This window comes from Gossypium hirsutum, chromosome A05 (assembly GCF_007990345.1).
Source record: "Gossypium hirsutum isolate 1008001.06 chromosome A05, Gossypium_hirsutum_v2.1, whole genome shotgun sequence".
Taxonomy (NCBI): domain Eukaryota; kingdom Viridiplantae; phylum Streptophyta; class Magnoliopsida; order Malvales; family Malvaceae; genus Gossypium; species Gossypium hirsutum.
The window spans coordinates 99,672,181-99,686,505 of record NC_053428.1 but is presented as its reverse complement, the minus strand read 5'-3'; the positions used below and the strand labels follow the sequence as shown (position 1 = coordinate 99,686,505).

Below are 14,325 nucleotides of genomic sequence, written 5' to 3'. Positions count from 1 at the left end.
CATTGCCAAGCGTGAGGAGAGTACGAACTAAATTTTGGACTTTAGTTATAGAATGTATAATAGAATTATGTTATATATATTTTGGATGCATGTTGTGAAAACATAGATGCCATGGCTTGAATTGTAAACTTTGCATTTTGGATATATTTGAAATTGTTTATGGTGATTTGAGTACATTTTTAGGCTGGTAATTGGTATATTTGAATGTGATATTGGATATTGGAAGGTTATATGGCATATGGAAGTAGTTTTAGGTGATAAATAGCAAAAATTTGCAAGATGTGCAATTGCAGGTTTGACATCGTAATGAGAAATCCCACCTAGTCACAATGAACATTGACGTACAATGACAGGATGTTACATCCGTGACAAGTTCAAGACATTGAGTCACATTGTGACGAGGGATATCCTAGACATGATGAAAGACAGACATCGTGACGAGGAGAAACTGACATCGTGACGAGCTCTCGAATGCATGAGTTTTCATCATTTTGTTCTAATTTGAGTTTTGTTTTGTCTGAAAGTTTTCTAAAGTTCATTTAAGCTCAGTTAACTAAAGCTCATTTTAAACTCAATTAAGCTAGAAAAATCACATTCTTAATGCAATAAGAATGTTTTATTGATAAGATGTTATCGTAGTTTCTTTAGCAATGAATATGACATCCCGGTACTTTGTCTCGACAATCGGGTCGAGTAATAAGTGTGACAACTAACATTTTCTAAATTTTTTATATCACTAAGTAAATCACATTGGGATCAATTTATCAGCTTATTAGCCAGCTGCCCCACTTGATTTTCTAAATTTCTCAATGTCGTTTCTTGGCTTTGAATAAATGCATCATTCTTTTCCATGTAAGCCTTCAACAAAATTTTAAGAGTATTAGAAGACTTAGCTTGTTGAAGTCTTTGAACTTGTTGAGAATACCCCGGAGGATAATTTGATCGACAAGACATAGATGAGTTGCTAAGACTAACCTATTGATTACTCCATAAGAAATTTGGATGATACTTCCATGAAGGATTGTAGGAGTTCAATTGCAGCCCATTCCTATTTTAATTTCCCATGTAATAAATCGACACCAGATTTGACGGGAAATTATCGAAAGTATGACCATCACCATAATACACACAAGAAACATTCTCGAACTGGCCTAGAGGTTGCCCCCATCCAGCTACCATTTGATGAATTCATGTTCATATTCTTGAGCATATTTGACATAGAGGAAAAAAGTTACCCGATTGATCGTGACATTGCAATGGTCTAATAGTGGGTGCTTCCCTCATTGTTCGTCATGAGTGTGAATATGTTGTGCTTCTTTCATGTGAGGTTCCTACATAGAAAATTTCAAAATAGAAAAGAAAAACAAAAATAAAAGTCTACAATTAATCCTACTCCTAAAACTATGAAAATTATCCAAAATTACAATGCTTAAAAATAATTCAAATAAACTATCCTATATGTATCAGCTTAGCATATACTTGTACAATTTTTTAAGAGAATTAAACAAACTTCCTTATTCATCCCCCTCTTAGAGTTCGCGTTTTCTCCTCTCTTCCTTTTGTTTTCTATGAAGTAACAAAAATTGTTTGTATAAGTCATCTCCTAATAATTTCTTTAGAGGGTTCGTCTCTTTGTCTAATCGAACCGTGGGTACTCTTTGTGTTTTGCATAATTCTGTTATTAAATGTGGGAAGAATATTCTTTTTGATTGATTCCTTACACACTCAATCATACTCTGGTAAATCCAAGTACCAATACATTTACTTCTTTTGCAAGATCATATAAACTAGAATAACTTGTATCGGGTTGATATTAGAAATATCTGATGTGGGCCAAATTCTTGAACATATGAACTTCATCCAGATTTTTTCTCTTGGAGTCATTAATGTTTGATTGAATGTTTCGAGTATCATTATTCTGGGCTGATACATCCATTCTTCTTTTCCTTTTGTTAAAAATCTTACGACCTTTTTCATGTCTATGTTTCTGAATAGTTTGAGATCTATTTTGAACATGTAATCACAGTAATAATAAGGAGAATCACAAAATTGACAAATACTTATTTCTGTTACCAAAACATTGACCCTTCTGACTTTGACATATGTTTCCGTATCATAATATGGTTTTGCCACTTCTCTTTCTTTTAATGCGAGATAAAATTCCTGTACAATTGGTATTATTGTTGGTTCATTAGGTGGTAAGTAGAAGTTAGTCCATTCACCTTCAGTTGCAATCTCCTACACTCTTTTACAATTCCTCATCAAAGAATCAAACATTTTTTTCTTGGACAAATGTATAAGGTTGCAACTGTTGTAGGTATTTATCTATAATCAAACACTTTTTCTTGGACAAATTTATAGGGTTGCAACTGTTGTAGGTATTTATCTATGTTGTTTTCCTAGAATTCAACAGATGTATTCATGATATTATAAAAAGAAAATTTGTAACTACACAAACCTGGATTTACTGTAGTATTTCTATCTGTATTTATTGAACTTCTTGAATGACTAAAAAGAAATCTTGCAGTTTTCACAATTCAAAAGAAAATGAGAAGATATTTGTAGCCTACTAACTGTTGGAAGAGGATGAAAATAAGAATAAGGGTTCAAGTTATGATAAGAATGCTATTTGCAAAGAATTATAAACTAATTAGTTCTAAATATACTAAAACTCAATTACAAACACATTTAAAGCTAGTAATTTTTGGGTTGCAGATTACGTAAACATACCTTGTTAGTGTCGCGACAACGAAAGCAAGTTTCTTACGCTGAATTTCGTTCAACCGCGACATGCTAAGTTGATGTCGTGACATGGGAATCAATTTTTGTTGTAATTTGTTGTTCCTTCTAGATCCTCGTTTATCTCTTTGCCCATTTCCCATTCTTTCTCTATAATTTCTTCTTTTTTTCAAATTGATTCTATAGAACCTTAGATTGCACTACTTGGGTGTCAATTACTTCTTTTGTTGTTCCACCAAAATAATGTTTTACTCTTTTTCCATTGATAATAAAAGTTTCCCCTCCATTTCCAATAAGTTCTATTGCCCCATGAGGTGTCACTTGATTTATAGTATATGGGTCTATCCACCTTGATTTTAAATTGACAGGAAATAATTTCAACCATGAATTAAACAATAGGACCTTTTGACTTGGTGCGAACTCTTGTTTCCTTATTTTAGTGTCATGCCAAAGTTTGCTTCTTCTTTTTATATAATTTAGTGTTTTCGTAAGCCATAAGCTAAAATTCTTCCAATTTTTGCAATTGAAATAGTTTTTCTTTCTTGGCTAACTCTGGGTCCAAATTTAATTTTTTATTGCCCAGTATGCTTTTTCTCTAATTCGATCGGTAGATGACAATTTTTCTTGCATACTAGTTTGTAATGGGACATACATAACGAAGTTTTGTATGTTGTTCTATAAGCCCATAGTGCATCATCTAATCTTGCTACCCAATCTTTTCTATTTGGATTTACCCTTTTTCCAAAATTTGCTTAATTTCCCGGTTAGACACTTCTGCTTGCCCATTGGCTTTTGGGTGATATGTTGTTTCTTTTTTTTTCCTAGCACTGCTTCTACAACATAATCACTAGTATCGCATATTATAATAAAAGGTTTTGACCAATCAGGAGTAATGATTATAGGTGCGAAAATAAGTTTTTTTTATTACCTTGAAAGCTTTAATGCAGTCTTGATCGAATATAAAATGCGTCTCATTTTTAAAAAGTTAATTCAATGGTTTAGAGATATGAGCAAAGTCTTTTATAAATCACTTGTAAAACCCAGCATGTCCCAAGAAATTTCTTACTCCTCGAACTGTTGTAGGGTTAGAAAGATTTTTTATGACTTTGATCTTTGCTTTGTCCACTTCCAAACCTTTTCTTGATATTTGGTGTCCTAAAACCAATCCTTCTTTCACCACAAAATGGCATTTTTCCCAGTTAAGCACCAGATTTGTTTCTTCACATCTTTGTAGGACTTTGTCAAAGTTATCTAAACATTCCTAAAAAGAATCTCTGTATACTGTGAACTCATCCATAAATACATTCAGACCCTCTTCAACATACTAGCAAAAATGACAATCATGCATCTCATAAATGTCGCAGAAGTATTGCATAACCCGGATGGCATTCATTTAAAAGCATACGTGAGAAAAGGATGTGTAAATGTAGTGTTTTCTTGATCATCTAGATGTTTTAAGATTTGGTGATATTTAGAATATCTATCAAGGAAACAATAGTATACTTTTCTAGTCAATCAGTCCAACATTTGATTAATAAAATGAAGAAGAAAATGATCTTTTTTTATTGCATCACTTAGTTTTCTTTAATCAATGCATACCATCCAACCAATGACTGTCCTAGTTGGAATTAACTCATTCTTATTGTTCTCAACCACTGTTAATCCTCTTTTCTTCGAAACACATTGTGTAGGGCTAACCCATTCACTGTCAAAAATTGCATAAACAATACCCTCGTCTAGCCATTTAAGTAATTCCTTTTTCACCAATTTTTTCATAGTCAGATTTAACCGACGCTGGGCATCTACCACTAGTTTTTCCCTTCTTATAATTTGATCTTGTGTTGGCACAATATCGGATTAATTCCCTTAATGTCGGTGATATTCCATCCAATGGCTTTCTTGTATGTTTTTAAAATACTCAATAATGCTTCTTATTGCTTAGAATCTAATCTTACAGCTATAATTACCGGTAATGTATTGTGCTCTCCTAAAATACCCATTCTTCAAATGTTTTGGTAATGGTTTTAATTCTAGTTCAGGAGGTTTAACAATGGAAGGAACCATTTTTATCGTGTTGGAAATTATTTGTTCCAATTATTCTCTACTTTTACACTACCAATAAAGTGTAAGGCTATCTCTTTATTTTTCTCATTCAACATCATCTAATTTTTCCTCGTTTGATTCATATTCATCCTATTTAGCAAAATCTCTGATAGTTAACTCCAGAGTATTATGGGCTTGTTCTTTTGGCTTAGATTTTACCAATTTTGCAGCTTCTAATTCTCGATGTATATCCCAAGTTACTTTATTTTCACTGAACCTTTCCAATATTTCCATGACTTCTCTTCTTGTTTTCTTCCAAACACTTTCTCCAGTTATAATGTTAAATTGTTGTTTGTTCTGGCTATCCAATCCATCATAAAAATGTTGAATTTGAATTGAAAAATGTATACCTCCTCCCAGTATTGACCTAAGGATTGCTTTAAATCTTTCCCAAGGTTGCCCTAACGTTTCGGTAGCCTTTTGTTTATATTTGAATAATTTTTCGTAAATACTAATTACATGAGTCATTGGCAAGACCCGTCGAAGGAATAACTGTACAAATTCAGTCCATGTAGTAATTGCATCTAGTGGGAGTGTATCTAACCAAGCTCTTGCTTTTCCACCTAACGCAAATAGGATTAGTAATAATTTAACAGCTTCTGTCGAGACACCAATGTAAGTGAAAGTATTGCATATATGTTCGAACTACCGAAGGAAAGCTATGTGATCCTTTTTTGTATAATCATTAAACCTGATATTAGCAGAAATTCATGTTAACAATGAGGGATTCAATTCAAAATAAGGACTATAGATCATGGGATGGGTGATACTAGATCGGAACCAACTCATATCAAAAAGAAATGTTCCTAACACCTGCATCATATTGTTAAAGGTCATTTATCATATTATGGCAATCAAATATTAATTTGTCAACTTCCTTTATGAGTCGTTTCTTGTTTAGTCTTTCTAGATCGGTGGTTAGCTTTATAGTTGTCCCCCTTCTGAGAGTCATACATTGAAACCACAAAGCAAAATAAAAATGTTAGTAAAAAAATCGTATATATAATTTAGATATTTCCTAATTATTCTATTGAATGTAAAATTAAAACTAATCTAGTAATGTTGCCTCCTCCGAAATGGCGCCAACAACTTGATCGTCTCCAAACATACCAACGTCTAGAGTATGAATACTACAACTAAAAGATATGGAATTGAGGTGGAGTCCATAAGTATATGGGTTAGGTTGTAAGATAGTTACAACAAAGTAGGTTAGTGCTCTGAGGATCGTACCAAAGGAAGGTAAGTACTAAATTAATGTCAACCTAAACGCAAATAGAAGTAATTAGTAGTTTAAATAAATTATAGTATGGTAAAACATAAAAATAAATATTTTTGGGTTTTTATAAATACTGAAATAAAAATAACAAAAGGAAAGTGAACTCCGGAAATATAAATTCTAATTTAATCAAATTTAAGTATGAGTGATTAGCTCGATCTGGTCATCATAACTAATTCCTATTTTGGGTTTCTATACAATCAACTAGTCGCTACCCTAGCAGGATCTCTTGATCTTCCACTAAACTAATGAGTCAGCAAGAATTACTTATCTCTTGACTTCACAGTCCAGACTAGTTCGGGGTTAAGGTGTTCACGGATAGGCCATACCAATTTTGGGCTAATTCCCACCAAAATGACTTCATAGGGTCATCAAGCTTAGGGTTTAAGTTCTTTCTAAACAACTGGTCCGCTAAGAAAATCCTACATAGTAATTAATTAATCACATCTCCACTCATTAATTCCCCATAAAAGGATTAGTTCATTGTGGATCTCATGAACTAATAATCTTGATAATAAAGATAAGCATGAATAATGAATCAAGAGAAAGGGTTAAAGAATCCTGAATTGTATTGATTGAAGTGTAAAATCCACAATAGCAAAGAACTGAAATAAACCTAAAGTTTAAAAGAAAGGAAAAAAATAAAGACTAAATTTACAAAGAAAAACTTAGAATATAAAAGTTGTCTTTCAACAAGTGTTTTAAGAGCCTATTTATAAAGTTAGGGTTGTCGTCGTCATTAACCCTAAGTTAGCTTACGTTCTCATGTTTAATTTTCATTGTGCGGGCTAAAATGCCCCTGGCTCATGAGTGCTTCTCGTATAGAACTGATGTTGCGACACCTTAGTCCCTATGTCACGACATCAAATGCAATATGCACGGTTCAAGGCTAGCTTCAGGGGTGTGTCGCGACACACCTTGGCTATGTTGCGACACCAAAGGCAGTATAGCAATCCTGGCATTCTGCTCCCTATGTTGCGACATCGAACACCCAACATTGCAACATAGCGACTAGCTTTGAGTTCCAATGCCTTTGAATGGTCTCCTGCACACTTACTAAGTATGTTAGCTCACATTTAGGCCTCAATCAGCCCTTAAGGTCAATAAAAGACTCAAAATGTTCTTTTTATTGAATTTAACTAAACTAAGAAAGCATAAATAAAACATACTAGAATTGCTCATATTCAAGCTCCTCAAGCACGAAAACTAGTTTAATCTGCTACACCGAATTACGGCAAATCATAACACCAACTTAATCAATAACATTATCAATATATATATAATTGATGGATGCAATAAAGTGTGAATAACTAAATTAAAATGTACAAAATGTTTTAAGGTAAAGTTTTGGTTTAGTGGTAAAGTTAAAGTTTTATTTATACAAACTGCATGGGTTCAAATCTCATCATATGCATTTTTTATTGTTTTTTCAAGTAAAAAAGTTAAAGTACTCTCGAATAATGTAACTTTATTTTAAACACGGGATGATACTTCATAATTTCTTTAACCTAGTTGGTGCTTAGTTGACTTGATACACCATCTCAATCAGATGAAGATAATAAAATATGCAAAATAAAAGTAAAATGTAGAGAATATTTAGAGATAAAATTTTGGTTGAGTGGTAAAATTAAGATTTTACTATATAAATGACACATGTAATTTTTTTTTGTTCTTTAAATAAAAGGCTAAAGTGTCATCGAATAATACAACTTATTTTAAATACGAAAAAATATTTTCGTAATTCACCTAATCGAGTTGGTATCTAGTTATCTTGTGACACCAACTTTATTAAGAACTTAAATGATAGTACAAATAGAATATAACTTATATAAATATAAATATAAATATGATTTTTATAATCTTCAATTGTAATTTAACATAAATATAATTTTAACATTTTTCATTAAGTTGTATGTATATATATACTACTTAATCAAAACTTGAATTTGGTGTATAAAAGTATGAAAATATTTTATATTAATATTTCATAATAAATTTAAATTAAAAATTATTTAAAGATCAAATAATTCAAAATAATCATAACAGTGGGCGTTGATTTTATTAAAAATCCTGATAAAAAAAGAAGCAGGGTCCGAGCTTCATGCAGGTTGAAAGGTTGGGCGCAAGTCTCTCGTCTCTCTCCTAAACCAGTTTCTCTTCCACAATCCATCATCTCTCTCCTTCCCTTGTATCACCGCCACGCCATTTCTCTGCCCTTTTTCTTTCAATACATTTTTCATGTCAACTTATTTGATACAATTTTAAGTTACATTGTTTTGTTTTGTTTTGTTTTTTTCTTTCTATCCTCCCCTCTTTCGCCGCGGAATTGGTGTCGCATCAGAATCCGCAATGGAAGATGAATAGCGTACTCCCTTCGTTCCGCTACTTACCTTCCACCTCCACCACCACCGCCACCAATGCCACCGCCACACGTCCTACACTACAATCCAAAGACAATGATAATACCGACTTCTCCCTACTATGGCATTACCAAATATTGGACCCCGGCAGCGACCTTGTTTCCTATTGGAACCATGTGTTCTTGATTGTTTGCATTATGGCATTGTTCATAGACCCTCTTTACTTCTTCCTCCCTTACGTGGGGGGGCCTGCATGCTTGGCCTCCGACTCCAGCATGGGGGTCTTCATCACTGTTTTAAGGTCTATGGCCGATCTTTTATATCTTTTCAACATGGTAATCAAGTTTAGGACGGGTTTCATTGCCCCCAATTCTAGGGTTTTCGGAAAGGGTGAGCTTGTTATGGATGCCAGGGAGATTGCGATACGGTACTTGAAGAAGGATTTTATCATTGATCTTGCAGCTACATTACCACTACCTCAGGTTTCAACCAATATTCTCATTTCTTATAAATTTTAATTTAATGTAATCATTTTTCTTAGGGTAGTTTTTTTGTGCATGCAGTTTGTGATATGGGTATTGATTCCAACCACAAGACACTCAAGAACGGATCATGCAAACAACACCATTGCTCTTATTGTGCTCCTTCAATATGTTCCAAGGTTGTTTATTATCTTCCCTCTTAACTCAAAGATCATCAAATCCAATGGAATAATTGCCAAAACAGCTTGGGCTGGTGCTGTATACAATCTCCTTCTATATGTCCTCGCCAGTCATGTAAGAAATGCAGCCGCAATCCACCTCATAATTATTTTTTTTCTTTTCTTTTTAAAATTATAAACTGATGCTTTGGTTGCGTGTAGGTATTGGGAGCAATATGGTATCTGTGTTCAATAGCGAGGCAATTCTCGTGTTGGAAAGCGGAATGCGCGAAGGAGAATGCCTTGAAGGTGATTGCTTGCATCCCAAGTTTCTTGGATTGCAATAGCTTGGTGAAACCGGAGAGGGAATATTGGGCGAATGTGACCAACGTGCTCAACAACTGCGATGCCTCCAACGAAGAGACTGATTTCAAATTCGGAATGTTTGCAGCTGCCTTCACTAATGACGTTGCTTCCAAAAACTTTGTTATCAAGTACTTGTACTGCCTTTGGTGGGGTATCAGAAATTTAAGGTATTGCATTACCTAAAGTGTTCATGATGGTTCTTAGCTTGCAAGATGTTTATTATGCATTAATTATGAGTTCCTTTCAATTTTGCAGTTCATATGGGCAAAATTTGGAGACAACCATATATATTTGGGAGAATGTTTTCGCAATTGCCATATGTTTATTAGGACTGGTTCTGTTCGCACTCTTGATTGGCAACATGCAGGTATGGTAACTCTTGCTATTGCATTAAGATAGATTGTATCCATGTCCCAATATGTATGAGAAATAATAATAAACTTGTTATCCTGGAAGACATCATTGCAATCAATGACTGTAAGGATTGAGGAGTGGAGGCTTAAACGAAGGGATACAGAGGAGTGGATGAGGCATCGTCAATTACCTGAAGATTTGCAAGAACGTGTTCGACGATTTGTTCAATACAAATGGCTAGCCACTCGAGGTGTCGATGAAGAGTTTATATTGCAATCTTTGCCGTTGGATCTCCGCCGCGAAATTCAACGCCATTTGTGCCTTTCTCTTGTTCGCCGTGTGCGTCATCTTTCTGTATTTCTTGTTCAAATATCAGCATCTACTGGAAAATTTATCTACTCTTATTTATTTGGCTAGGTTCCTTTCTTCGCACAAATGGATGACCAACTTTTGGACGCGATGTGCGAGCGCCTAGTCTCGTCGTTGAGTACCGAAGGCAATTACATCGTCCGAGAAGGAGAACCGGTCAACGAGATGCTCTTCATCATCCGAGGCCAACTCGAGAGCTCCACGACTGGTGGAGGAAGAACTGGCTTCTTCAACTCCATCACCCTCCGGCCAGGTGATTTTTGTGGCGAAGAGCTTCTGACATGGGCTCTAATGCCCAACTCCACCCTCAACCTGCCCCTCTCAACTCGAACCGTCCAAGCAGTTTCGGAAGTTGAAGCTTTCGCACTCCAAGCCGATGACCTCCAGTTCTTCGCACATCAATTCAAAAGGCTTCAAAGCAAGAAGCTCCAGCACGCATTCCGATACTACTCTCATCAATGGCGGACGTGGGGCGCATGTTTCATACAAGCTGCTTGGAGAAGGTTTAAGAAGAGGAAGATGGCGAAAGAGTTGATTAAAAGAGAGAACAGTTCCTATTACAGGACATTGGGTGATCAAGATGGTTATCATTACAACATGGATGATGTGGAAGAAAGGTTACTAGACCATGAAGATTACATTGACGGAACATCATCATCATCCATGGATAATCAACAAAATTTTCAACTTGGGGCAACCATTTTAGCTTCAAAGTTTGCTAAAACACTAAAAAAGGATCTAAAGTTCCTTTGATTGATTCCTCTGCTGATAGTTTAAAGATGCCCAAGTTGTTTAAACCAGACGAGCCTGATTTCTCGGTAGACCATATTGAAAATGTTTAGATAGACAAATTAAAAGAAAAAAAAAACAATAGTTAGACAAATTAATATAAAAACTACCCTATCTCTGTATATTTATTTTTACTTTTAGAATTTTAAAAGAAAATCACATTCTTAAATATCCTTAATGTTGACTTTTAAACCTTATAAGCCAAATTATAAATACAAGTAAAACCATATTTATACAATTCAGGGGCATTTAATGATTATATTCCATTAAATAAAAAATGTTCAGATCCATCCATCCAATTTATTTGAATACAAATCTCACACGTATTTAATTAAAAGGTTAATTACACCAATTATTATTTAATTTTGGGGTAGTTGATAAAACAATCATATTGGTTTCATTTCAATCACTCAACTTTAGAAAAATAACAAAACAGTCTCTAACATTATCAAAAAGTGACAAATCAGTCACCTACTAACATTTTCCGTTATAGACCTAACGGGAAAGGTGACGTGGCCAGTTAACTAGATGACGTGGCCAATTAACTAGCCACGTTGGCTGTCCACAGTGGAAACCCACCCAATTTAAGAAGAAATTGAAAAAAAAACCTAATAACAGAGAAGAAGAAGAAGAAGAAGAAGAAGAAGAAGAAGAAGAAGAAGAAGAAGAGACTATAAAACCCCTCTCAAAGTCTCCAACGACCCTAATACAACTAACCCCGCAAACAAACCAGCAACACCGACAAATACTCCGGCCACCACCACTTGCACCACCATTAAATTGGGTTAGGGTTTTTTTTCCCAATATTCTTCTATTGTGGATAAATTTCGAAGGCTAAACTTTGTACCATAGAGAAATTTCTTCTTGAAACACTAAATCGCCAAAAAAACTCTTCTCTGCCTAATTTTGGTCAATAACAGTACATAAGTAACTAGAACAAAAAACAAAGATTGAAGGATAAAGCTAGAGAAAGAGAGAAAGATATGGGTTTTTAGTATTTTCCCAATTTCTAAATCCTAATTTTGGTTTCAATTTCTTTTTATTGTCGTTCTCCTTTCTTTCCTGCCTAACAAGTTTGACAAAGTGATTAGATAGAAGAAACAAACAAGATGGAAAAAAAACACTCAACACAGATAAGAAGAAAAAAAAAGAGCTTTCAAATATGGGTTTTCCCCTTTTATCTTTTGCTTCCCCATAGTTTTTTTTTTTGTTCCAGTCAAATTATGATTGTTTCCTTGTTTTTGCAGTTATTTCATATTAGAAATTTGGCAGGGTCTTATTCTGATATCCATCTAATAAAAAGAGGATAGATAGGTATGCTGAGGAATAGGTCCAGAGCAGTGACCAGCAAGCAAACTTTAATGGCTGATCACAACTCTCAAGCATCCTTTGCCCAGAATTGCACTAAACCAATCCCATTTTTCTTCAATTCTCTACTATTTAAAGCTTTCACTTCAAAAGCCTTTCTTGACACTGAATCTCTCAAGAGCCCTATTTCAATCCTTGACAACAAACCCTTCTTTCTTCTTCTTCTTCTTCTTCTTCTTCTTCTTCTTCTTCTTCTTCTTCTTCTTCAAGTAAGATGTCATTTGCCATGTCACTTTGCCATTATGTCTATAATAGAAAACGGTAAAAATGACTCATTTGTTATTGTCGAAACCTTTTTTTATTTTGAAAAACAATGGGGATTGACTTTTGAAAATAAAAATGTGGAGTCGCCACCAATTTTTTGATTTGGGTGTGATTGGGCCACCTACTAAAACATTTTATTCAATGAAAAATAATTTTGGTTCATGTAAAATCAAATGAAATGGGTCCGGGAGTCGGTTACGCATGAAGAGGGGTTAGCACCCTCATGACGCCCAAAAATTGGTACCAAATTGATTTGATGCTGTCCTTATACCAAAAGGTCTTAAAAGAAAAGATTTTTCAAAGTATGATTTTTTAAAATGCTTGAATAGTTCAAATTAGTAGTCAAAAATCTCTCGTTTTAAAGATATGCAGTTTCATACCCAGTACGATTGGATACGATCCCTTATACCTTTAAAATGCTATTGATTTTCGACTTTTGAAAATCTCATACATTAAAATTATAAAAGGTTATCCAAATATTTGATTCACCGGAAAAGTCATACCCAGTACGGTTGAGCATAATTTTCCGAATTCCCCAAATATTAGATATTGCCTTATTTCAGAATTTTTGAATGACAGAAAATTAGAAATTTGTTTTTAAAACAAATGAAATATTTGATGCATTACGACGAAATGTATATATATAAAAAAGGGGTTAATGAATATGAAATAATATACACAAAGTACAACCTCATTTAATACATCTAACAATTATATACAATTATTCCAAGTATAATGTTACCAAAAATTCTTTAAGCATGGATAATGAATAATTAATATAAAAATAAAATACACAACAATCAACATAACACAAAATAAAATGATGCACAAAAATATGTATGAAACAAAATATATATAAGTTGATAAATTTGCATAAAAATTTGGGATACATGTTTATTGAAATAGTTATTATAAAATAAAAAAAGTTCAAATCAAATAATATATGAAATATTTAAAACACAAATTCATTCAAAAATTGATAATTCACATGATAACTTAAATAATGTATTAAATATGAAGGAATGTCAATACATGATATAAAATAATATACATAATAAATTTATGAAGCATGTATATACAAGTAAAATTGGGTATAATTATTTGTAAAAAAAATAAAATTTATAATGTATGAAAGAAACAAAGTAAATATATAAGTTATATATATAACAGAAATTTCTAAAAAACAAGGTTATATACAAAAGGCAAAATTATATTTACACATAAATAAATTTAGTGATGTATATTTATAAAACTATATATATATAAAGGAAATTTTAAAACAAATAGTATATAACATAATTTTACATGTAGCAAAACGATTTGAATTGATGGAACGCATAAATAATGCATACATAAGGATAATATGAGAGTATATACAATAAATAAGTTATATGATTTAAAATATGGTTCTTAAAAGAAATATAATATACACATAAATAACTTTAAAAGAAAATATATACATAGAAAAATAACTTTAAATATGAATTATAAAATTAACTTAAACTTAGCATAAATTATATATATACGACAAATAACGTAAAAAAAACTGCAAATATATACAAATTTGTTAAAAATTATATGTGTAAAATACTAATATTTAGTAAATGTAGATAAATTTAATACATACCAATGTTTTTGTATACGTATAGTTAGAATTTAAATAATGTAGAAAACATATGATTTTATTTTAACCAACA

At 32.9% G+C, this 14,325-nt stretch overlaps 1 protein-coding gene across 1 annotated transcript; it reads left to right on the top strand.

Annotated features, from left to right (window-relative positions):
• The first annotated feature begins 8,350 nt into the window (after window positions 1–8,350).
• LOC107959840 (cyclic nucleotide-gated ion channel 18-like) lies at window positions 8,351–11,118 on the top strand. Its single transcript, XM_016895988.2, is given in 7 exon segments — window positions 8,351–8,960; window positions 9,042–9,254; window positions 9,341–9,651; window positions 9,740–9,851; window positions 9,941–10,177; window positions 10,256–10,925; window positions 10,928–11,118. Coding segments are annotated over 7 exon segments (2,151 nt in total). The 5' UTR covers window positions 8,351–8,474; the 3' UTR covers window positions 11,050–11,118.
• Window positions 11,119–14,325: the final 3,207 nt, after the last annotated feature.